Raw genomic sequence first — 24,531 nt, 5'->3', positions numbered from 1 at the left:
TTTTTTATGCGGTCTGTGAATCTGCAGCATGTCAATCTGCAAAGGGTAGTTTATTTTTTATCTGCTTTCATTCATAAAGCCTCCTAAGCTGCAGCTATCTCGGCCCTTTATTCCAGGCACAGGAGCTCCTGTGTACTCTGAGAGAGCCAGTGCCAGATATGTGTATCTCTGGAAGAACAAAAAGATCGACAGTCCGACATTGGACATGGGGGAGCCTTAATTTCCCAGACAATTCTCCTGGGTTCCCACACACATTAGACTTTTGGCCAAACCTAGCGTTATCGGAGGGTGCAGCCGATATGGCAAACAGATCTACGTCCCATCAGTCGAAGCCCAGAGCACACCACTGACTAGGTCAGAGATCGATGTTGTCATTTTAATTTCTGGTATTCTCACTCGAAATGACAGGCTCTGCATACCAACCAAGTCCCACAGAAAAAGGCAATTCCAACATCACAAGTATATATTTTTTTCGTCCTTAAAGTACATCATTAAATCTTTACATTTTGTATATTAAGACACTGTTATGTCTTACGGAAAGTTCTTATTGATTGATGGTCACTGATAAAACGGTGCATTGACTCGTGGATGTAACTGGCTGTCTAATATAGCCTTCAGTAGGTTAGCCAGTAACTAGTAATGGCTCCATAATCGTTTAAAAGATTACGACAATTCTACTGGCTTGCAGTCCAATTATATCTGTTCCGTGTTTCAGATTATAGTTGGATGTTCAGAAAGAGGAAGAAATGTCAAAAACTGATCAGTAAAGTCAGCAAATCCCTGAGCAAAGTGTCCACATGTTCTGTCCCTATTGTACCTCCTTACATGTTTATATAGAACTCTTTATATTCACTCCCTACTAAGAATAGGGAGTATAAACATTTTGTCTAATAAAATAAAATACTCTTTGGTTGACTTGGTGGGGTAAATAATTATGTTGCCTCAATTACTACTTCAAATGCACAGCCCAGTGTGCAGGACCATCAGAGAACACAGGAGAGCAACAGTGTAGGTATGCTAAAAGATAACCTGCCTGCTGCTGCATACTGTGTTGATATTTGAGTCTGTAACAGTAGACGAAGATCTTTCAGGCAGCCAGCAAGTATATGAGAGATCTCTATTTAAGGCCTTGAAAGGAAATGTGGCTAATTATTTAGTTTGTGCTGTTTGAATGGTCTGCTCTAGTACATGGTGCTCGAGCAATATGTTTGTTTTATTTTTTTTGATGATTCCTAACTTCCAGGCGTCCTTTAGCCTTCAGAATCCCAGTTGTGCTCTCGTCTGCGGGAGCACATCCAGGTTCTGAGCTGATCCTTCTTGGAATGCAGCACTAATGCTTTTTTAATCTGTCGATTTATTGTTGTTGGCTAGGCGATCCCTGAGCTGGCAGAATGTCGTGCTAACCTCGTTTTGAGACGTTTTCAGCAGACACGAGAAGCAAGGAATTAAAAACACATTTTAAAAAATAACTGCAGGCTTGCTAAATAAAGCCTTTAACTGGCACACGATTATTTTAAAGAACTGCATGTTTTCCAGGCTTAATTAAAAAAAAAAAAAAAAAATAGACATGACTTGGCCTAATTTTTTTGCTGGTGCAGTGCCATATGCATATTTAGGCCACATTCAAACATTCTGTATTTGGTCAGTATTTTACGTCGGTATTTGTGTTTTCAATAATTTTTATAATTTGTTTTAATATTAACAGGTATAATTGGAAGGGAAAAGGGAGGAAATATGTAAATCTTTAATTTGGAGTAATTCGTATAGTAGTAGGACAGGATAATGAAGGTAAGGGAGAACTTTGAGTGAACCTGTCAGCGGAACATGGCTAAGTAAACTATAGGCATTGTCAGGTTGGCGCTGTTACACTGATTTAAAAAGATACCTGGGAGGTGAAGAAATCTGTCTTGTGGTTCTTGTGTAATCAATGTTAGAAGTTTTCAGTTAATGATATGCCTGTGCTCCAGGGTGGGACTGCTGTAGGCAGTCTAATCTTCTTGCTCTAAGCCAGAGAGACCTTCCCACAGCCCTCCCCGGAGGTCAGTTTTAGCATTTAGTGAACGTGGTAAAAAAAAAACAAAAAAAAAACTGTGGAATTGCACTTTTGCAATTTCACCGCACTTGGAATTTTTTCCCGTTTTCCAGTGCACAATATATTAAAACCAATGGTGTCTTTCAAAAGTACAACTTGTCCTGCATGGCCATAGTGACCAAAAATAAAAAAAGTGTTGGCTCTGGGAATGGGAAAGGGCAAAAACGGAAATTCGTCTGGTTGTGAAGGGGTTAATATTCTCCATATCAAATGAAAGAAGGGCCATTTGGGGAGTTGTAGTTATGTCTGCTTCAGTAGTTAATTCTAAAAGAGGATGCCTGTTTTAAACATTTTCTTAATTTTAGGACATTTCTAAAAAATTGTGCAGCATGTCACCATCTTGTCCACAGTTTCTCCTATGTTGAGAAGAGGTGTTTGCAATGGCTGTTGCCAATCTTACCGGGGAGAAACACCATTTGGTAAGAGATTTCTAGTAAGATTCATGGAAGGTCATGCATATACAGTATGTTGGATGAGTAAGTGAGTTTCATGCTTTCCTGTGGTAATCTTTTTCCCACCTCAACATATAAGGATTTTTTTCAATGAGAATGTCATTATTAAAGTTATAACATTTTTATAAGCTAAATTTTATCCCCTACCCATAACAAAACCATTGTAGCTCAAAATAGTTTAAAGGGGTTAACCCTTTAAACTATTTTGAGCTACAATGGTTTTGTTATGGGTAGGGGATAAAATTTAGCTTATAAAAATGTAAACTACTGCCATGGTGTCCTAGAAGCATTGCCATTGCAATAGAAAACAAAAGCCATGTTAGCATGTTTAGGGAAGGTTTACCCACGACAGATTTCTTTGACTTTCCCGTGTCTGCTTTATACATCCAAATAAGGTTTGCAGATATCCTTGAAAATATTGATAGGTAATAAATAAGACATTGGTGGGCAATCGGCACCCCCACCAACCAGGTGAAAACTGTTTTGATGTTAGCTGGATGTAAACATGCAGAACAGAGCTGTAGAGTGCAACTCCACTCAATGTGTAGGAGTCGGGTACTGCAGGACCACTCCCATTCCAAAGAAGAGAAGCTGCTCTGCAGTACCTGGCAGTGGAGCTACACATTGAATGGCTGTGCTCTGCTGCTCTGTATTTTTGCATCCGGCTGCTATAGGAGTTTGCGAAAGCTGATCAGTGGTTGTGCCTGGTGTTGGTCCTCCACTGATATCATATTGATAGGTCATCAATGTGATGTGACTAGACATTTCCTTTAAGAATGCATTTACATACATTAAAGGGACATTCCAGTCTACAAAATTCATCACCTATCCAGTGGTCAGGACATTGTTGTTAAAGGGAACCTGTCAGCAGGATTGTGCACAGTAACCTACAGACAGTGTCAGGTCGGCGCCATTATGCTGATTAAAATGTTACCTTGGTTGATCAAATCTGTCTTGTTGTTGTTTCTTAATCTTTATTTTCAGTTTTGTGTTAATGATATGCTCGTGCTCTAGGGCGGGTTGTGTGGGGGGTCTTCATGAGGTGCTCCGATTTTATAGTCATAAGGCAGACTGCTGACAAGTCACTGATTCCTCACTAACCTGCCCCCTAGTTTACATAATGAATATACTAATGTATGTATTTGAAAGAAAGCATGTCAGTTAATCAAAATGGCGGCCCCTGGGCACTTTCTCTTATTGGTTAGTGCCTATCATCTTCCGGTGTTTCAAAGAAAAAAAAAAACACCATCATTATGATGCCATCGGGTGCGCTTGTGCATTAGCATCTATCGCGTTCCGATAGGTGCTACTGTGCAAGTGCCGCCACCGACTCCTTATTGCTGCAGCCAAAAAAATGTACAGTAGAAAAAAATGGCGGCGCGTGCGCAGTAGCATCTCGGTATGAGATAGGCGGTTCTTGTAGCTGCAGCCCCCCAAAAAGTTACACTACAACAAAATGGCGCCATAAGCGGTGCATGCGTAGTAGCATCTGTCTCGTACCAAGACGTGCTACTGCGCCAGTGCCATTTTCTTGTAGTGTACATTTTTTTGGCTGCAGCAGCAAGGAGCCGGTAGCGGCATTTGCGCAGTATCCTCTATCGGAATGTGATAGGTGCTAATGCGCAGGCGCACCCGACGGCTCCATTTTGATGGTGATTTTTTTTTTCCTTTCAAACACAGGAAGATAATAGGCACTAACTAATAAGAGAAAGTGCGAAGGTGTCCCAGGTGCCTCCATTTTGATTAAGTGACATGCTTTTTTTCATATACACACATTAGTACATTCATTATGTAAACTAGGGGGCAGGTCAGTGAGAAATCAGTGACCTGTCAGCAGTCTGCATTATGAATGTATAATCAGAGCACCACGTACACGAACCCCGCCTTAGCGTACGAGAATCTCATTAACACAAAACTCAATATAAAGATTAAGAAACAACCACAAGACGGATTTCATCAACCAAGGTATCATTGTAATCAGTACAACGGTTCCGACCTGACACTGTGTGTAGGTTACTGTGCACAATCCTCCTGACAGGTTCCCTTTAAGGCCTCCATACACAACTGAGAAAAATTGTAAAAAACCCACTAATTTTGTTGGAACTGGCCGACCATCTGATTTGTATGTAGGGCTATCGGGAGAGAAGGATCAGGCAGATGGAATTTCATCAGCTGATTGTTTTGCTTTCTGTGGAAATGATCTGCTGGTGACTTTCTCCATCCATTTTACAAGCGCATGAGCGCTCGGCCCAGTTTTCTTGTGTATGTGGTGGGGGGTCAGGAGAGAGTTGTTTGGCTGGCAACAGACTTATGTGCATGCCTGCTTTAGCTGGAAGTGGAATGGAGCAGCCGGGTCACACACGCTCCGCACCCCTACCCTATCCATTTTCTGTGGTGCAGTACTTAATTAGCATGCTCATTCATGGCTTCACATCAGATGGGGGGACGCCAGAGCCCCATTCTGTGGATCAGTGTCGGTGACAGTAGTTTGACCCTCAGCAATCAGCCACTTATTGCCCATCCTGTGAATGGTCGGTACATTGCCCGATGGGCCAACACTTTTAACTTTTTGGGCTGTTTGTTTTTATCTCAGGTTACTCCAGATTAGGCTCCTCCCACTACAGTCACATGACTCCTTTTTTTAAAAATACACGCTGATGGAATACGTGTTACAACTGCCATTTTAGGTCCCTCACCGAGCCTCATCCTTCGCAGTCAGTTGAAGCCACGTTTGGTGAAGAAGAGCCATGTTTATCGCACCGATTATGATGGATTATAATCTTTCTGTGGTGCCTGCATAATTCTAATCACGGGGGGCAGTGCGTCTGTCGGGAGGACCTCCACTGTTCAGGTTCAGATTAGGAAGGGTAGTGGGGCCTTGCTCATAATGCACGTAATGTAAATGTTAGAAGGGTTGTCTGGGGGGGAATTGGTAGGATAAATCCATTGATCAGTACAACCTCTGAAATGGTTGTTCCATGATTGCGGGAACCTTTGGCCATCTGCAATTTGCTAATGAGCAAATAAAGTCCCGGTGTTGTCCTGGATAAAGGGATTCCCCTATCTGACATGACACGGGGACCGGATGAGCACATAGACTATGTCTGATGTGGCAGCGACATGCACTCTACGATCAGGCAGGGATGGAGGGATGAGCGGTGACAGCTGGGGTAAAGCTCATCTGGAGGTCAGTCAGCTGGCTGCACGGCACAATCATTATATTGTCCATGGATTAGAAATCGAGTCCTGCTGAGTACCCGCGGAACATGGCTACTCCATACTGCACCATTCACATAGGAAACAAGCAGACCAGGGTTTATGATTGAGATTTGACTCTATTTGTATGGTAAACGTGCATTAGACCTACAACCCATGGCTGGCTAGTTGAGCCCAGAGGTGCCGGCCCCTACTGATCTGTGTCCAAGCTCTCCCCCTTTGTGACATATGCCACACACTCATCTCCGCCTCCCCTTGTGTGTTCCCCCTGTAGTGCGTGTCCCACAGAAACAGAGCTGTTTGTTTACCTTGTTGCTACTGTTAATACTGGAGAAAAAAAAACTTGCTGAACCGGCTTTTATGTGTATTCATCGGTCTAGTGAGAAAGTGCCATGTGGTGCCCTGCTGCAGGGCAGTACCTCAGGAGACCACTGTGTTTATGTTCATGTGGCGAGTGCCATGTAGTGCCCCGCTGCTGGGCAGTACCTCTGGAGAGCGCTGTGTGTATGTGGCGAGTACCATGTAGTGCCCTGCTGTTGGGCAGTACCTCAGGAGAGCGCTGTGTTTATGTACATGTGGCAAGTGCCATGTAGTGCCCCGCTGCTGGGCAATACCTCAGGAGAGTGCTATGTGTGTTCATGTGGCGAGTGCAATGAAGTGCCCCGCTGCTGGGCAGTACCTCAGGAGAACGCTGTTTGTATGTGGCGAGTACCATGTAGTGCCCCGCTGTTGGGCAGTACCTCAGGAGAGCGCTGTGTTTATGTACATGTGGCAAGTGCCATGTAGTGCCCCGCTGCTGGGCAATACCTCAGGAGAGTGCTATGTGTGTTCATGTGGCGAGTGCAATGAAGTGCCCCGCTGCTGGGCAGTACCTCAGGAGAACGCTGTGTGTATGTGGCGAGTACCATGTAGTACCCCGCTGTTGGGCAGTACCTCAGGAGAGCACTGTGTTTATGTACATGTGGCAAGTGCCATGTAGTGCCCCGCTGCTGGGCAGTACCTCAGGAGAGTGCTATGTGTGTTCATGTGGCAAGTGCAATGAAGTGCCCCGCTGCTGGGCAGTACCTCAGGAGAGCGCTGTGTATGTGGCGCGTACCATGTAATGCCCCGCTGTTGGGCAGTACCTCAGGAGAGCACTGTGTTTATGTACATGTGGCGAGTGTCATGTAGTGCCCCGCTGCTGGGCAGTACCTCAGGAGAGAGTGCTATGTGTATGTACATGTGGCGAGTGCACAGGAGCACATTGCACCCAAAGGTTGCGGTCAGCATTTTACATCAGTATTTTCCAATTGCCTCTTCAGAGAGGAAGAGGACTAGAACTCTAGTGCCACCTACAGGAAGTAGCAATCCTAAGGTTATGTGCACACGTCAGGTTTTTTTCCTGACAAAATCCTGAGAATTCTGCCAGAAAACCGCGTTTTTTTTTGCGCGGATTTCTCGCGGAATTTGCGCGGTTTTTGCGGATTTTTTTTGCGTTTTTTTTTCCCGGAATGTCATTTTTGCTATGAAAACCGCAAATAATCCGCAAAAAGAATGAGCATGTCCGTTCTTTTTGCAGAATGCGTTTTTTTTTTTACCGGATTTATAGCGTTTTTATGGCAAAAATCCGCAAAAAAAACGCTAAAAATCCGGACGTGTGCACATACCCTAAGAGTCAATGTCGACTCTTTAACGAGCCTTGTCACATGACTTGGGATAAAAGAAACAAACCAGAATCTCAATTTACAGACACTGTGTTTCGGGGTACTGCCCCTCGTCAGTGCAAATTTCCCAGAGGAGCATTGTGGCTTAAGTTTCCTCATCTTGGCATGTCAGGCTTGACATGTCACTCTCCGCAAGGGGAAATGTTACCTGTTGTATCCCAGTCAGACGCCTCTCACGCAGCCAAACCAGATCTCACACTTAGCACTGACAAGGGGCAGTACCCTGAAACAACGTGTCTGCAAATTGAGATTTCGGTTTTGGCTTTTTATACCAAGTCATGTGACAAGGGTCGACATTGACTTTTAGGATGGCAACTTCCTGTAAGTGGCACTAGAGTTCTAGTCCTCTTCCTCTCTGAAGAGACAATTTGCATATGTCCCAGAGGAGCATTGCGGCTTAAGTCTCCTCACCTCGACATGTCAAGCTTGACATGTCATTGTCTGCAAGGAGAAACCTTACCCATGGATCCCTACCTCAGTATGTGTAAGCCAAAACCAGGAGTGGAACAATCAGAGGAAAAGTCTAATAGAAACACGTCACCACTTCTGTATTATCACCCACTCCTGGTTTTGGCTTACACATACTGAGGTAAAATACTGAGGTAAAGTCCTGAATGTGTGAACATGGCTGAAAAAGCTGGCAGTCGCCTGGCTGGATATTATTTCACTCTTGATTTGGATACTTGGGAATAACTTCTTCTTTGCTGTGTATGTAGTACTTACATTTATGAGACCTCCCCAGAGTTTTTAGTTCCCTGGCTACTAATAGTGTCAGTAATATGATAGACTCTAATGAAATTGGTTCTTTTATTTCTGGTCTATACTCCGTATATAAACTTTTCCTGTCTTTAAGCAGTAATTTCTGTGTGATCGGGTGTGAGAAGCAGAAATGACGCATTCTTATGAAGGGAATGATTGAGAGAAAAATCCTCCCAGCGGAGACCTTCAAGGCCAATTTGCTAATTTCTGATGGTTGCCATGCTGATTACAATGGTAGAAGTCAAGTGTATTGTAGCGGCAGGTTTTGTTCTAGGTTGTGTGCATCAATGAGAGCAATTTCCCTTGTTATTTCTGCTTCTCCCCCGGCATTGGTTTTCCTTCCTCCTTTGTTTCTCTCATTCCTCCTTCTCCTCTCGGTGGTATTGCTCCCAAGCCCTCTCTAATTGTAGGTGTTGATCAGGGGCTACGAGCCACCCCTTCCCCAGTCTCTCGGCACACGCCGTCTCCTCCCAGCCTCCAGGTAATGATAAAATAAAGGGTCTGCGGCTGTGTGATGTTGGTAGTACCGGGTGTGATTATGAGTGGAGGAGGGGTGAGTGTCAGGTGAGTACATGTCTGTGCGTCTCAGGCTGCCTCTCCTGTGCACGTGTTACTATGCAAATTTTCCTCTAAATATCCTTGTATATATTTGTATGCAGATAGCGCGCGTGGATGGAAATAATTGTGCTGAAACCCTCTGAGCTGCTTTATCTCTGATTATAAAAGGTATTCTAATTGTGCCATGGTCGCCTCCACACTCCCACCTCCCACTGTTCACTCTTCCCTATCGCCACCTCCATTACCACCTCTCTTGGTTCATTAAACGCCTTGCTGCTCGAAACTACTGACTGGTATTAAATCAGGTTAACCTCTCCCCAGCCACCGGCAGGCGCTGCTTCTGTCCCCATGAAAATAAGCGCTCACAGCTAAATTCTCCAAAGACTCTGAGGCTTCAGTGGCGTTATTGGGGAGCGCGCTGGGCATCCCCACCTGAGGCTCCCATGCTGAAGAGGGCTCTTACACCTGTCTGCACACCCATTCCATGTGAGAAACTGAAGGAACTGTAATGCAGTCCGTACCACCAATCCGTAACCTATAGAGACCTCCTAGTGCGCAGCGCTTCGGGTCCTCGCTCTGAGCTGTTCGGTGCTGATTGACACGTCTGTCCCTGTGCAGACTGTAAAGCTTTTTATCAGAATATATATAGGACATGTCCACATTTGTTTCCGTGAATGCACCATTTCTGCACTTTTCAGTGCCACTTATTCCTGCTCTCTTGTTAGTGATTGCCCATCTACATACCATACCTTGTATAGTTATATGCCTGAAGGCCCAAGTAGCTGACCCATGTTCATTTATGGTGGAGCTACTGGATACGATATAAGGGTGAATTACACCCAGATGTTTGTCAAAAATCTCTGCTACTGAGAATCGTTTCAGTCCTCTGAATAAGGTTATTTTTGTGACAAACCTCATTCAGAAGAATGGGATAGTCACAGAAGTTTCTGCAACAACAACTTGTCTGGTGAATTCCAGCTCAGCACCATAGAAGTGAATGGCGATAATCTGCATACCATGCACAACCTATGGCCGGGTGGTGCTGCCTCTGGAAAAAACAGCCATAGTTTCCTACTTATTGATGACAAGTATGTAAAGTGAATTTGTCAGCAGGATTTTGCCTTGTAATCTAAGGGTAAGTTCACACAGGGCGTTTTTGCTCCGTTTTTTTTAATGCTAATTTTCAGCTGCTTTTTACAATACCAGCAAAGCCTATGAGATTTCAGAAATCTCATGCACACACATTGGTTTTTTGTGTGATCAGTATTTTGTGCTTTGCTGCGTTTTTTGGACATAGAACATGTCACTTCTTTCAGCGTTTTTGCTGCGTTTTTTCACCCATTGACTTGTATGGGTGTTGAAAAAAACGCAGGTATCATTATTTGCTGCGTTTTTGCTGCTGAAAATCCAAGGACATTAGCATGGACAAAGAGGAAAAAAAACACACGAAAAACGCACCAAATATGCACCAAAAACACACCTAAACCTGTGTTTTTGACGCAGCTTCTTTCCTGCCAAGAAGATCAGGTTTTGCTGCAGAAAAAAAAGCAACAAAAATGCCCTGTATGAACTTACCTTAAGGGCAGCTTGAGGTAAGGGCAGAGAGCCTGATTTCAGGGATGTGTCACTTATTAGGTTGTATGCTGTAGTTTCAATACAATCAGTTCTTTATCAGCAGGAGATTATCACTGCTGCACTAGCTACCCTTGTGCCTCCTGGTCCAATTTCACCCCCGGCTCTAATTTAGCCACTTACAGTCAATGTACATTATACATTGAAAGCTGTAGTGGCGACGCTGTCAGCTTACTGAGCACAGCTACATCTACAGCAGAGAAAACAATGATTGTATCAGAACTGCTGCACCCAGTAAACTAGGTGACACACCGCTGGAATCAGGGTCTTTTCCTACATTATGCTGCTCTCAGATGAAGGACCAAAAACCAGCTGACAGATTCCCTTTAAAGATTCCATTACTTAAGGTACCGTCACATTTAGCGACGCTGCAGCGATCTAGACAACGATCCCGATCGCTGCAGCGTCGCTGTGTGGTCTCTGGAGAGCTGTCACACAGACCGCTCTCCAGCGACCAACTATGCGAAGTCCCCTGGTAACCAGGGTAAACATCGGGTTACTAAACGCAGGGCCGTTAAGCCCCACCTACTTCTGCATGCTTCCTGCGTACCCATCTTTAACATTGGGTACACAGGACATGTGTTGTATGCGGATGCATCGTTTTGACTCGCCCGCCGTCTGCACAAAACGCAACTTGTTGAGGTTGGCAGTCGCGTCAAAACAACGCATGCGCATACCCAATGTTAAAGATAGGTACGCAGGATGCATGCAGAAGTAGGCGGGGCTTAACGGAGGACGTACGCAGCCCTCCGCAAAACCCCCGAACACTAATGTGAACCCGGCCTTAGCGCACGAGCATGCTCGAATAGCACCTTATTAGTGATGAGCGTGTATGCTCGTTGCTCGGGTGATCTCCAAGTATTTGTGACAACTAGACAGCTTGTTTACATGTGGGGATTCCCTAGCAACCAGGCAACCCCCACATGTACTCAGGCTGGCTAGCAAGCGTAAATCATCCGAGCACTAACAAATACTTGGAGACCACCCGAGCAACGAGTACACTCGCTCATCACTAGACCTTATCCTAGCACCTTCACTCAGCACTAATGTGCGTTTATTCTTCATTATGGGCTGAGATACTAAACAATGCCCTCTGTCGATGTGTCGGTGGTCTCTGATGTGAATCCCCCTTTGAGGGAAGCCTCTCTGGTAAGGATCATACTGTTTGCTGGCTCAGGAAAGCCTTTATTTCCTGCCCCACCAGCCAGCTATTAGATGAGCGAGCAGCTTTGCTAATTATTCTGTGCGCCGTACAAATTAGCACCCTGACTGCTGGCTAATTAGTAGACCTACTGTAATTACCGTCTCCTTGTGTTCTGGCTGCGGATCTGCTCCACAGCCATTCATTTCCTCGCCTTCATGTGACATGCTGGTGAACTTGTATTAGCCATGTAGGCCTCCCTGTCCATTACAGCATGAGGACACCTTTGGGTAGGGGAGCTAGTGTTTTGAAATACATGCCTGTCTGGTTGGTTGGTTGTTGGCTAAAAATATATTTTTTTCTGTTGTGTTTCATTGCAAACTTAGCACAGTTTGCCTTTAATACTATCTTGCACCATTGGTGGTTCTGACCAGAGTTTATAATTCTTAAGCAATTTATAATTCTAAAGCAATTGTCACCATCCACCTCTCGTGTCTCCCCTTTTCCTCATAGTTTGTAAGCTTGCGAGCAGGGCCCTCACTCCTCCTGGTATCTGTTTTGAACTGTATTCCTGTTATGCTGTAATGTCTATTGTCTGTACAAGTCCCCTCTATAATTTGTAAAGCGCTGCGGAATATGTTGGCGCTATATAAATAAAAATTATTATTATTATTATTCTTTATCTTTGTTCTTCTGAGCTCCTATCATAACATTTGGCTCAGCTTTTAGGTGGCCATAAATCAGCTCAGAGGAGCTCAGAACAAAGATAAGAGTTATAAAGTCTACCATCAAAACAAGCTGCCTGATGGATTCTCAGTTAACTCATTCTGCAGGCAGCAATTTGCAGAGCAGCACAGAAACACTGCGCTGGACCCAGGCAGGGTGAGTGAGGCGTCATTTTATTTTTATAACAAACTGCGGGTGGAAATTCCTTTTCTGAAACCAGCAAACCCATTTAAAGATATCAATAAGTATTTAAGAATACAACCTTATGGAGAGAACATCTGTAAAAGGAGAGCTGGCCGCCTCAGTTCATGATGAGCACTACGGTGTCCCTCCTAATTCATTCATAGTTCCCAGAGACCCCTTTACATAGTGATTTCTGTAACTGGAAATCTGTTCCGTTCATCCATGAATAAAGCAGTTGCAGGTATTGCCGAATGTAAATGCCCACTTATTGTAGTGAAAGTGGGACAAGTCCACCCCCTGTCCATTCATTTGTATGGAAAGCATGGCTGCTCGTGGCCCCTTTGAGCTGAGGTCATGGGATGGGAAGTGATGGCCGGCCCCATCCGATGTTTATGGCGTGTATACTGGCGCCTCGACCACATGCCATCACTATCTACCATACTACAACATGTAAGTGTGATATTACCATCACTTTCTGACCATCTTATCCTCCCACTAGGGGTATAATGCACAGTGTTACACTTGGGGTTTGTTATATTTTGGCTAAGCTTGGCTTTCTGTTTGGTAGAGTATATGGTGCTTATCTCACATATAACCATCGTTGGCTCCAGGAAGGTCATTTAACCTAGTGAAATGTATTTCCGAGCATGTGCTTATGTATGTGGTCCTCCATTGGGTTACTCTGTTGCTTTATTATTGCTTTTTGTTGTATATTTTTTCATCTCAAAGTTATGTTTTATGAGACATTCATGCACCGGAGTGATTTTAGGTGCGTCAGGTATTTGGTGCAAATTTTGTTCCATTTTCTGAAAGAGCATAGTTTTTATTTGCACAAAATTCATACACCACGTGTGCCACTTTGAAAAAAAATCATCAACGGATCCCACAAAGCAAAAAAGAAAAAGTGACTAAAGGGAAATTATATAATGTTTTTGTTACCCTATTGGATACAGCATGATGTAAGGGCAGAGACCCTGATTCCAGTTGTTACTGAGCAGTGTGTTTTTTTTTTTATTTTAATTTTTTATAATCTCACAATTTTCTCTGCTACAGCTCTAGCAGTTCTCTGAATGCTGAGCTCCGTACAAACCCCTACTCCCCCACTGATTAGCAGCTTTCTGTGTACACTGTGCATAGGCAGAAAGCTGCCAGTCAGTGGTGGCTCATGAATATGGAAGACTACCTCGCAGCAGGTTTACTAGTCACTTAGTGATAATCTTCTGCTGATAAAAGTGATTTTACCAAAAGTACAAGAAACAGAACGTCTTTATAATCAGGGTCTCTGTCTCTCCATTCTGCTGCTCCCAGATTGGGGTGCAAATCCTGCTGACAGATTCCATTTAAAAAACCCTCCACAAATGATGAATGGGGCCCAAGGAGGTTATGTTATTCCTCAGGATAATACAATGTAAAATGACTTATTCCATAAATCTATACTTCTTCTGTATAACTGTCATTGTTTGTCACTCCCTTCCCTGTAGATGGAATCCACGGTTTGTGCATCTTCTGGACTACCTCTGCATCTGCTTGTCCCCATGGTCAGCAGTGACATATCGTCTCCCTGTGAGCAGATTATGGTGCGAACAAGATCCGTGGGTGTGAACACCAGCGACGTGGCTCTCGCTACTGAGCCTGAATGTCTTGGCCCCTGTGAACCCGGCACCAGTGTTAATTTGGAAGGCATTGTGTGGCAAGAGACAGAAGATGGTAAGCAAAGCTTTGTGTATGCACGAAGTGTCTGCTGGTTTATATTTGGGCTGATGCCCAGCAGTGTATTATTATAGCACCTTCCAATCTGCCTGGTGCTTATCCCCACAATCCCCTAATTTCAAGGAGTCCGGTGTAGAGGGGCTGTTTCTCCCGAGGCGAGCTGTTTCAGAAGGCTCCTGGGGTTCTGCTCCTGGCACCGAGAAGCAAGCAGCTGTTTCTTCCAGGAGTAAGGCGGTCAGCCAGGCATCTTGTCTGCGGGGGGAGTTTAGTACTACATGGAAGAAGGCCATTCAGATATTACAGGAACAGTGTGACGCTGCCAGCATGGAAGCCTCTCTTACAGACCGTCTGTACTGGCACGATCGTAAGCTTAAAGGGGTATTCCCACCGATCTTATACGAATATGTAGTCGGTGTAATAATGATAATAATATTAACAAATACCTCCAATTAGAAACGTAGAATAGTTCTTCTGGTAAGTTCTGTCATTTTCTCCACTTGCAGAGCATTGCAGTAGCTAAGGTATCCATGGTTACAACCACTAACAACTAACTAGCTTTCACTATATCAGTTGTGGTAACCATGGATACCTAAGCTACTGCAAATGGGGTAAGCGACATATGTTATCAGGAGAACTGTCCTACATTTCTAATGGAGGTATTTGCAAATGTTATTATTACACCTTTTACATATTGGAATAGGATCTTGGAGATGGGAACACCCCTTTAAAGAGAATCTGACACCAATTTCTCCTGCACCTTTTTTAAAGCACTATAAAGTAGGAGCGGAAACCCTGATCCCAACTCCGGGGTCTTGGGTTCAAACCCCACCAAGGACGACATCTGCAAGGAGTTTGTATGTTCTCCCTGTGTTTGCGTGGGTTTCCTCTGGGTACTCCGGTTTCCTCCCACATTCCAAAGACATACGGATAGGGAATCTAGATTGTGAGCCCCAATGGGGACAGCGATGACCAACGTGTCTGTAAAGCGCTGCGGAATATGATGGCTCTGTATAAGCATAATAAATAAATGTAGCCCTTGATAATTCTGAGATCTGGATAACCTTGTCATCCACCACCGACTGACGGGCATATTTCTGCCTATGCACAGTTTAGACATCCGCTAATCATTTCGATGAGTTGGCTTAAAATGAGCTCATCACTGAGCGGAACTAGCATAGCAGCAGCAGACAATACAAGTTTCTTTTCTCATACTTATGGCAGGTGGAGCCCGGTAAGTGACACACCAATGGAATCACGGTCTTTGTTCATAATGTATGCTGCCCTCAGACTGGTGACAGTCATGACAGAATCCCTTTAAAGGTATTTTCAGAGTGCTGACTGGTTACTCTAGCTTACCTGTGCAGGGCTGATGTTTTGCAAAGCTTTTGTTATAGCACAGTTATATGGAGCCATAGTTCTCCTCCTGTAGACTGCTAAGACATATGTAATCCGCATCAAATTCTATGTGAATAATATCATGCTCCAGAGGACATTCTGGAAGCTTTTTTTCTATAAACATTGTATTGCTCGATACTGCCCCCATGCACATAGCTTTGCTTTTTCTACGAGTCCTTAAAGGGTTATTTCTTTCTCCGCCTTAAAGGGGTATTTCCATCTCCAAGATCCTATCACAATATGTAGTAGGTGTAGTAATAATACTAGCAAATGCCTCCAATTAGAAATGTAGTATAGTTCTTCTGATAAGCTATATTGCTTCCTCATGTGGTGGGCATCGCAATAGCTTAAGTATCCATGGTTACAGCCACTCATTTAGTGGCAATTAGCTAGCTCCTATTGGTCGTAAGCCTTGATATCGAAGTTACTGCAATGCCCTGTACATGGAGTAAGCGACACAGCGAATCAGAAGAACTATGCTGCATTTCTAAGTGGAGTTTTTGCTAGTATTATTATTACAGCTATTACATATTGGGATATGATCTTGGAGATGGAAATACCCTTTAAATAGTTGTGATGAGAATAACCCGGTCCACTGGAGGAAGAGCTATGGAAACAACCGACAGCTGCTCAGCTACGCGGTTTCTATGGGACTAATGGAGATCACTTTGCTCAGCTGCTGTTATCTGTTTCCGTAGCCCTACCTCCAGATGTCAGAGCCTCCACGGACTTATTCTCGTCTGAGCCATTTATATCTCGCATGGAAATAGCCATTTAAAAATCCTCAGCACTAAAAGCATGTTTAAGCTACATTGTGAATAATACTGCAATATTGTTTTATTAAAGAAACCAATCTCTAGGAAATACACTTTTTTTTAATTCTGTAACCCAATTAACCTTAGCCCCGATTTGCACTTCCAGCACCCTGTGCAAGCAGCTGCCCAGGCACCTTCCCTGCAGGGGCCATAGGGGAAATTGAGTATTACATGGTGGGCGTTCCGATGGCTGTCTTTGCAAGAGATCCTTTTCTGTGATGTAGCTTTGTAACTCCTGTTATGTTATTGGGTGGTCTCTGGTTTAGTAAATAAACCTTAATCCCGGAGGATAGGTGCTGTAGTACTGTGACACAAGCTAGAGCTCTGAGGCCTGTACTGTTACGGCCCCTGTGCCCGTACAATCAGCCGCGGGTCCACTGTGTGCTACCCATCCAGATCACTGCACAACTGCCGGGATCAGAAGTAACACCGATCCCTACAGTGACTGAGTGACCAGGGAGACCCCACTCTCTCTCACAGTTTTTGGCGGTGTAGTAAGAACCGTGCCTGAGTGCTACCTCTGAATGTGAGCTGATCAACCGTGGATAGGAGCATTTGGTGTCCCATTCAGAACCTAGTGCCCTGATGCGGTGATCACACAGCGGCACTGTATTGGACGCGCCTTCCAGCTACAGGGTGGTGACTGGTTCCTGCCTCTGAATGTAATGCCTGTTGTACAGGTCGGTAATTCAGCACCTGTAGCCACACTGTTCCTTTTGTGTGCCTTTCATTTTTTCTATGGGGCACACGCAGCTTTCTTCACACTAAGGGAAAGAAAACTGGCGTGCTCCCACCCATGTGCTTATTGTGATTATCACATTGGAAGATTGCTTCCAGAGAGGAGTGTAGTCAGAGGCACCGATATGCATGCCCTTATAAACAAGAATGTTGCTAGTCACTGACTGCCATTCTCAGTAATGTCCCCAAACACAGCTTGTTGTGTTAAAAAACAAAAACAAAAAAACAACTTTCTTTTCTCCCCTCTCCCCAGGTCCAGTGCGAAGTCTCTGCCTCTGTTCCTGATCTTTGCATCTGCAGTGACAGCTCACATTGACAGCACTGAAGCCAATTAGTGAGCTAAGCAGATCTGCACAACCCACTAAGCTCACTGATTGGCTGCAGCAGTGATGTCAACATGACGTCCGCGCTGCAGACATCAGGAACAGTGGCAGAGACTCGGACTTGGGGAGGGTGAGTAAACAACAGTTTAGTTTTTTCCAACAGACTGTGCCTGATCACATAAGTTTTTTTGTAAACTCCCATAAACACAAAGTTCATTACTTTTCATTATGCTGTTAACCCCTTCACTACAAATGTCGTCGCTGACAGTTGAGCGGCACAGGAAGAGGTGCGAGGACCCATGTCATAGGTCCCTGCACTAAGGGCTCTGTGATCTATGTCACAGCAGGAGCGATTGCAGCATTTAGAAGACAGGGAGGGGTCTCGCTCTCCCTTCAGATCGACGCCCCACGACATCATTGCTACAGGCCCGATCATTGCCTTGGTGACCCAGGTTCATCATGGCAATGAGTAAAAATATCAAAAATTACAAAATAAAAAAATTATACCAACGAATACACATTTTTATGTAAAATAAAAAATAAGTAAAAAAAAAAAAGTATGGTATCACAGCGTCCAGAACAACCCCATCTATGAAGTTGCCACACTAGTTAAGCCCTTCAGTGATTGCCATAAAAAAATTAAATATGTGTCTTACTATGAATTTTCCTCTTACCGCTGGAAAAAAAAAGTGGATTAAAACGCAATCAAATAGACATGTGAATAAAAAGGGTTTCACTGCAAACGTCATCTTGTCCTGAAAAAACAAGCCGCCATACAGCTCAATCAACGGGAAAATAAAGTTATAGCTCTCAGAATAAAGCTATGGAAAAATATTTTTTTTCCATACAATAATTTTTATTGTGTAAAAACTGCAAAACAAAAAAGTTATATAGATATGGTATCACTGTAAGTAGTGATTTGAGAAAGAAAGCTGCTTTTATCAATTTTACCACATGTGAAACTGCATAAAAAAAAACCTGAGTTGGTGTTTTTTTGTTCATTATGCCTTCCCAAAATCGGAATAAAAGCGATCAAAAAATGTCATGTGTCCAAAAATGGTACCAATAAAAACGTCAACACGTCCCGCGAAAAAACAAGCCATAAAATAACAGACTGCAAAATTATAGAAAAATTATAGCTCTCAAAATTTGAAGATGCAAAAACTAATTTTGCAAAAAAGAAAAAAAAAGGGCCTTTAAAGGGAACCTGTCACCCCGAAAATCGCGGGTGAGGTAAGCCCACCGGCATCAGGGGCTTATCTACAGCATTCTGTAATGCATTCTGTAATGCTGTAGATTAGCCCCGATGTTACCTGAAAGAGGAGAAAAAGACGTTATATTATACTCACCCAGGGGCGGTCCCGCTGCTGGTCAGGTCAAACGGGCGTCTCTGGTCCACTGCGGCGCCTCCCATCTTCTGATCTTCAGCCACGGCTCCGGCGCAGGCGTACTTTGCTCTGCCCTGTTGAGGGCAGACAAAGTACTGCAGTGCGCAGGCGCCGGGCCTCTGACCTTTCCGGCGCCTGCGCACTGCAGTACTATCCTCTGCCCTCAAGAGGGCAGAGCAAAGTACGCCTGCGCCGGGGCCGTGGCTGAAGATCAGAAGAGGACGTCTTGTAATGAAGATGGGAGGCGCCGCAGCGGACCAGAGACGCCCATCTGACCTGACCAGCAGCGGGACCGCCCCTGGGTGAGTATAATATAACGTCTTTTTCTCCTTTTTCAGGTAACATCGGGGGCTTATCTACAGCATTACAGAATGCTGCAGATAAGCCCCTGATGCCGGTGGGCTTACCTCACCCTCGATTTTCGGGGTGACAGGTTCCCTTTAATCTGGTATTGCTGTTATTGCACCGACCTGAAGAATAAAGTTAGTCACTTCAACCATATTGGGAATGGCGCAAAAAATAAATAAAATCAATTCTTCACCTGCTGTTAACTTGTTTTTTCTGCCTCACAAACATAGCACTAAGGCTTGACTCATATTTTTCCTGTGCTCTACGCAGAACGCTTACAAGGGGGTTCCGTGTAAATCTCTGAAATATGTGATTTAGACAGAACCCCCGGTGAAAGAGTCCTTATAATGAGGCAGATGAAGGACTTCGTCTGGCCTGTGATCAGACTGTCTCCGGCTTTTTAGGTGTGCATAAAAGCGTGGTCCGCCAGTTTTGTGCACTTCTGAAAAGGACAAAGCTGAACAGAGGACGGATGGAGTCCAGAGTGAGTAACTCTGCTGCCTCATTATAGTGAATAGTAAATGGAGCCCTTGGGGGTTCATCTGAATCATGTCATTCAGATTTAGATGGAAATCCCAAAGTAAGTGCTCAGCGTAGAGCGCAGGATAAATGTGATTCAAAATGTTATGTAAAGTATCCTCAACAAAAGCTTCAACTCGATCCACAAAAAAAGCAAGTGCGACCTCTGGTCCATTATCTGTCAATGGAAATATAGGGGCTTCCATGTTACTGTAGTACAGAGGCTCTGGAAAAGCAAAATGGCTCCTAACTGCCAAAAGATATCCAGCTAATTCTGCGCTCCCAAATCCAAATGCCCCCTCCCTTCAGAGTCCCACAGTGTGCCTAATCCACATTTAGCATCCACATGTTTAGCAGGGGTATAATTTTCAAAATGGGATCAGTTGAGGGGGAATTCTACACTTCTAGCACTTAGGGGCTCTTTATATGGAGTCCGCAAACTATTCTAGGAAACTCTGCACTCCTGGAGGGAAATAGCTCTCCTTTCACTTCGAGTCTCGCCGTGTGGCTGAGCAGTACTGTACAGCCACATATATGGAGCATTTTCACTTTGAGCAGAAATTGTGGGACAATTCTTGTTGACATTTCTACCCATTTCCCAGTGTGAAAATGTAAAATCTTGGGCTAAAACAAAATTTATATGGTAAAATTGTAATTGTTTTTCTTCACTATCCAGTGGTTTAGAATTCTGTGATACAACCTTGGTGTCAATATGATCACTACAACCCTAGATTAATTAGTTGAGAGGTGTGGTCTGTAAAATGCGGTCACTTATGGGGGGTTTTGGCACCTCCGGGGCTTTACCAACGTGACTTGGCATCGTCTAACCAAAACAATAAAATCTGCACTATAATATGTGGCTACTTCCCTTCTGAGCTTTGCACTGTACCTCAAAAGTTATTACCGATTACATGTAGGGTATTGGCTCAATCAGGAGAAATTGCACATCAAACTTGTGATGTCCATTTTTTTCCTATTAGCCCTTCTAAAAAATATTTTTGCCATAAAAATGCAATTATTCTTTCTTCAACTCCCAGTGGTATAAATTTCTGTGAGGCACATCTGTGGTATCAACGTGCTCACTGCACCCCTAGATGAATTCATGGAGAGGTGTAGTTTGTAAAAGGACATCACTTATGGTGGGTTTCTGCTCTTCTGGCACCTCAGGGGCTCTGCCAATGTGACCTGGCACCCTCAAACCATTCCAGCAACATCTGAACTCCAATATGGCGCCTCTTCCCTTTTGAGCTTTGCACTGTGCCTCAAAAGTAGTTTTCGACCACATAAGGAGTATTTGGCTATGTGCACACGTTCAGGAATTCATGCAGAAAATTCCTGAGAATTCCGGACATTTTCTGCATGAAATCCGCAAGAAAACCGCATGCGTTTTTGCCGCGGTTTTGCCGCGGTTTTTTCCGGACACTTCCCAATGCATTTTGGAGTGGGAAATCCGCAAAAAAAACGCAAAAAGATAGAGCATGTCCGGATTTTGTGCGGTATGCGTTTTTTTGCGGAAAAAAACGCATCATGTGCACAAAACATGCGGAATTCATTCTAAATGATGGGATGCTTATTGTATGCGTTTTTTTTGCGGTTTTATAGCCGCAACGTGTGAACACAGCCTTTGTGTATTCAGTAGAAATTGGACAAGAAATTGTGTAGTGCATTTGCTCCTGTTACCCCTGTGAAAATTAAAAAAAAAAATAAAAGATGGGGCTAAAAGAACATTTTTGTGTTCAAAAAGTCAAAAATATTTTGTTAGCTAAAATGTGATTTTTATATGTGTGATTTTATAAATGTGATACTTTATAAACTTCTGTAAAGCACCTTGGGGGTTCAATGTGCTCACCACAGATACATTCTTTGAAGGGCCTAGATTCCAAAATAGGGTCCGATGTGGGGGGCTTCCACTGTCACTGTTTAGGCACATTAGAGACACTCCAAACGCGACATAGCATCCACATATCTGTGTACTCAGGAAGAAATTGCAGAACAATTTGGTACACAAAGGTTGGTACACAAAATGAGAATGCTTGGTCTGGGGGAAATTGTGTGTAAATGGGTTAGTAACTGGCTTAGTGATAGAAAGCAGAGGGTGGTTATAAATGGTATAGTCTCTAACTGGGTCGCTGTGACCAGTGGGGTACTGCAGGGGTCAGTATTGGGACCTGTTCTCTTCAACATATTCATTAATGATCTGGTAGAAGGTTTACACAGTAAAATATCGATATTTGCAGATGATACAAAACTATGTAAAGCAGTTAATACAAGAGAAGATAGTATTCTGCTACAGATGGATCTGGATAAGTTGGAAACTTGGGCTGAAAGGTGGCAGATGAGGTTTAACAATGATAAATGTAAGCTTATACACATGGGAAGAAGGAATCAATATCACCATTACACACTGAATGGGAAACCACTGGGTAAATCTGACAGGGAGAAGGACTTGGGGATCCTAGTTAATGATAAACTTACCTGGAGCAGCCAGTGCCAGGCAGCAGCTGCCAAGGCAAACAGGATCATGGGGTGCATTAAAAGAGGTCTGGATACACATGATGAGAGCATTATACTGCCTCTGTACAAATCCCTAGTTAGACCGCACATGGAGTACTGTGTCCAGTTTTGGGCACCGGTGCTCAGGAAGGATATAATGGAACTAGAGAGAGTACAAAGGAGGGCAACAAAATTAATAAAGGGGATGGGAGAACTACAATACCCAGATAGATTAGCGAAATTAGGATTATTTAGTCTAGAAAAAAGACGACTGAGGGGCGATCTAATAACCATGTATAAGTATATAAGGGGACAATACAAATATCTCACTGAGGATCTGTTTATACCAAGGAAGGTGACGGGCACAAGGGGGCATTCTTTGCGTCTGGAGGAGAGAAGGTTTTTCCACCAACATAGAAGAGGATTCTTTACTGTTAGGGCAGTGAGAATCTGGAATTGCTTGCCTGAGGAGGTGGTGATGGCGAACTCAGTCGAGGGGTTCAAGAGAGGCCTGGATGTCTTCCTGGAGCAGAACAATATTGTATCATACAATTAGGTTCTGTAGAAGGACGTAGATCTGGGGATTTATTATGATGGAATATAGGCTGAACTGGATGGACAAATGTCTTTTTTCGGCCTTACTAACTATGTTACTATGTAACACATTTTGAGGTCCATTTTCTCCTGTTAACCTTGTGAAAAAATTTTGTGGGGAAAAAAGTAAAATGTTCATTTTTTTCCTTTGACATTGCATTAATTCTTGTGAAGTAGTACCTGAAAGGTTAATACACTTCTTGAATGTGGTTTTGAGCACCTTGAGGGTGCAGTTTTTAGAATGGTGTCACTTTTGGGTATTTTCTGTCACATAGACCCCTCAAAGGCACTTTAAATGTGAGGTGGTCCCTAAATGATTTTGTAAATTTTGTTGTAAAAATGAGAAATCGCTGGTCAACTTTTAACGATTATAACTTCCTAACAAAAAAAAATGTTTAAAAAATGTTGCTGATGTAAAGTAGACATGTGGTAATGTTATTTATTAATTATTTTGTGTGACACCGCTCTCTTGATTTAAGGGCATCAAAATTAAAAGTTTGAAAATTGTGCCATGTTCCACATTTTTGGCACAATTCCGAAATTTTCGCAAAAAAATCAAATATTGAACAAATTTTGCCACTAACAAGTACAATATGTCACGAAAAACTATCTCCGATTCAGTGGGATCCGTTGAAGCGTTCCAGAGCTATAACCTCATAAAGTGACAGTGGTCACATTTGAAAAAAATTGGCTTGGTCATTAACGTACAAAGTAATTCAGTCCTTAAGGGTTAAAGCCGTTACGTGTTTTAACATGTAAAGAATAAAAGCCGTGGCCGCACATCATCCAGCCTAGTCTGACGTGCTGCAGGTTGTTCTCACGTCATCTGTCACTTTTCCGTAGCGCCAGAGTTAGCATCACATACTGTAGCACCTACCTGGGCTCCGGCGGTGATTTAGGAGCAGATGTTCAGTGCCACTAGTGAGCGTCTGATGTAATGTAGTACAGCATTCCCGGGGGTGATGTGCTGTCTGAGAGCTACCAGCCTAATACATACCTGCTTCCTCTGCTCCGAGCCGCGTTCTGCAGCTGTGCCGCCATCTGCTTTCTGAGTGTAAGCCAGTGAAAGCTGCTGATGTGTGCACCGTGCTTATATTGCCTGTAACGGCCACTTTACTCTTCAAAGTCAAATCCCAGTTTAGGCTATGTGCACACGTTCAGGATTTTTCTTGTTTTTTTTCGTGGTAAAAACGCTATAAAAACTCGATAAAAACGCATACATTATCATTTAGAATGCATTCTGCATGTTTTGTGCACATGATGCGTTTTTTTCCGCAAAAAAAAAAAAACGCATCGCAGTACAAAAAAGTAGCATGTTCATTAATTTTGCGGATTTTCTGCGTTTTTCCCGCTATTCTATGCATTTGGGAAAAACGCGTGAAAAACGCATGCGGATTTCGGGCAGAAAGGTCCGGTTTTTGTCAGGAAAATTTCTGCAAGAAATCCTGACATGTGCACATACCCTTAAGGCTATGTGCACACATTCAGGATTTCTTGCAGAAATTTCCTGAGAAAACCTGAAATTTTCTGCAAGAAATCTGCATGCGTTTTTGCAAGTTTTTTTGTGCGTTCTTACCACATTTTTGGTGTTTTTTTTTTTTTTTTGCGGATTTTTCCAGACATTTCCCAATGCATTATATAGTGGGAAATCTGCAAAAAAATCCACAAAATTAATGAACATGCTGCGTTTTTTTTACCGCGATGCGTTTTTTTTCGTGGGAAAAAAACGCATCATGTGCATAAAAA

At 43.5% G+C, this 24,531-nt stretch overlaps 1 protein-coding gene across 3 annotated transcripts in view; it reads left to right on the top strand.

The window, feature by feature from the left end:
- The window catches only part of ZNF609 (zinc finger protein 609), a 138,579-nt gene that overhangs the window by 46,211 nt on the left and 67,837 nt on the right, over positions 1-24,531 (top strand). For all 3 annotated transcript variants that reach the window (XM_069765725.1, XM_069765726.1, XM_069765727.1), the window contains exon 3: positions 13,944-14,169. In XM_069765725.1, the coding sequence (XP_069621826.1) occupies positions 13,944-14,169 (226 nt within the window). The remainder of the gene's footprint in view (positions 1-13,943; positions 14,170-24,531) is intronic.

The sequence above is a fragment of the Ranitomeya imitator genome, chromosome 4 (assembly GCF_032444005.1).
Source record: "Ranitomeya imitator isolate aRanImi1 chromosome 4, aRanImi1.pri, whole genome shotgun sequence".
Lineage (NCBI taxonomy): Eukaryota > Metazoa > Chordata > Amphibia > Anura > Dendrobatidae > Ranitomeya > Ranitomeya imitator.
This window is presented reverse-complemented; position numbering and strand designations above follow the sequence as displayed.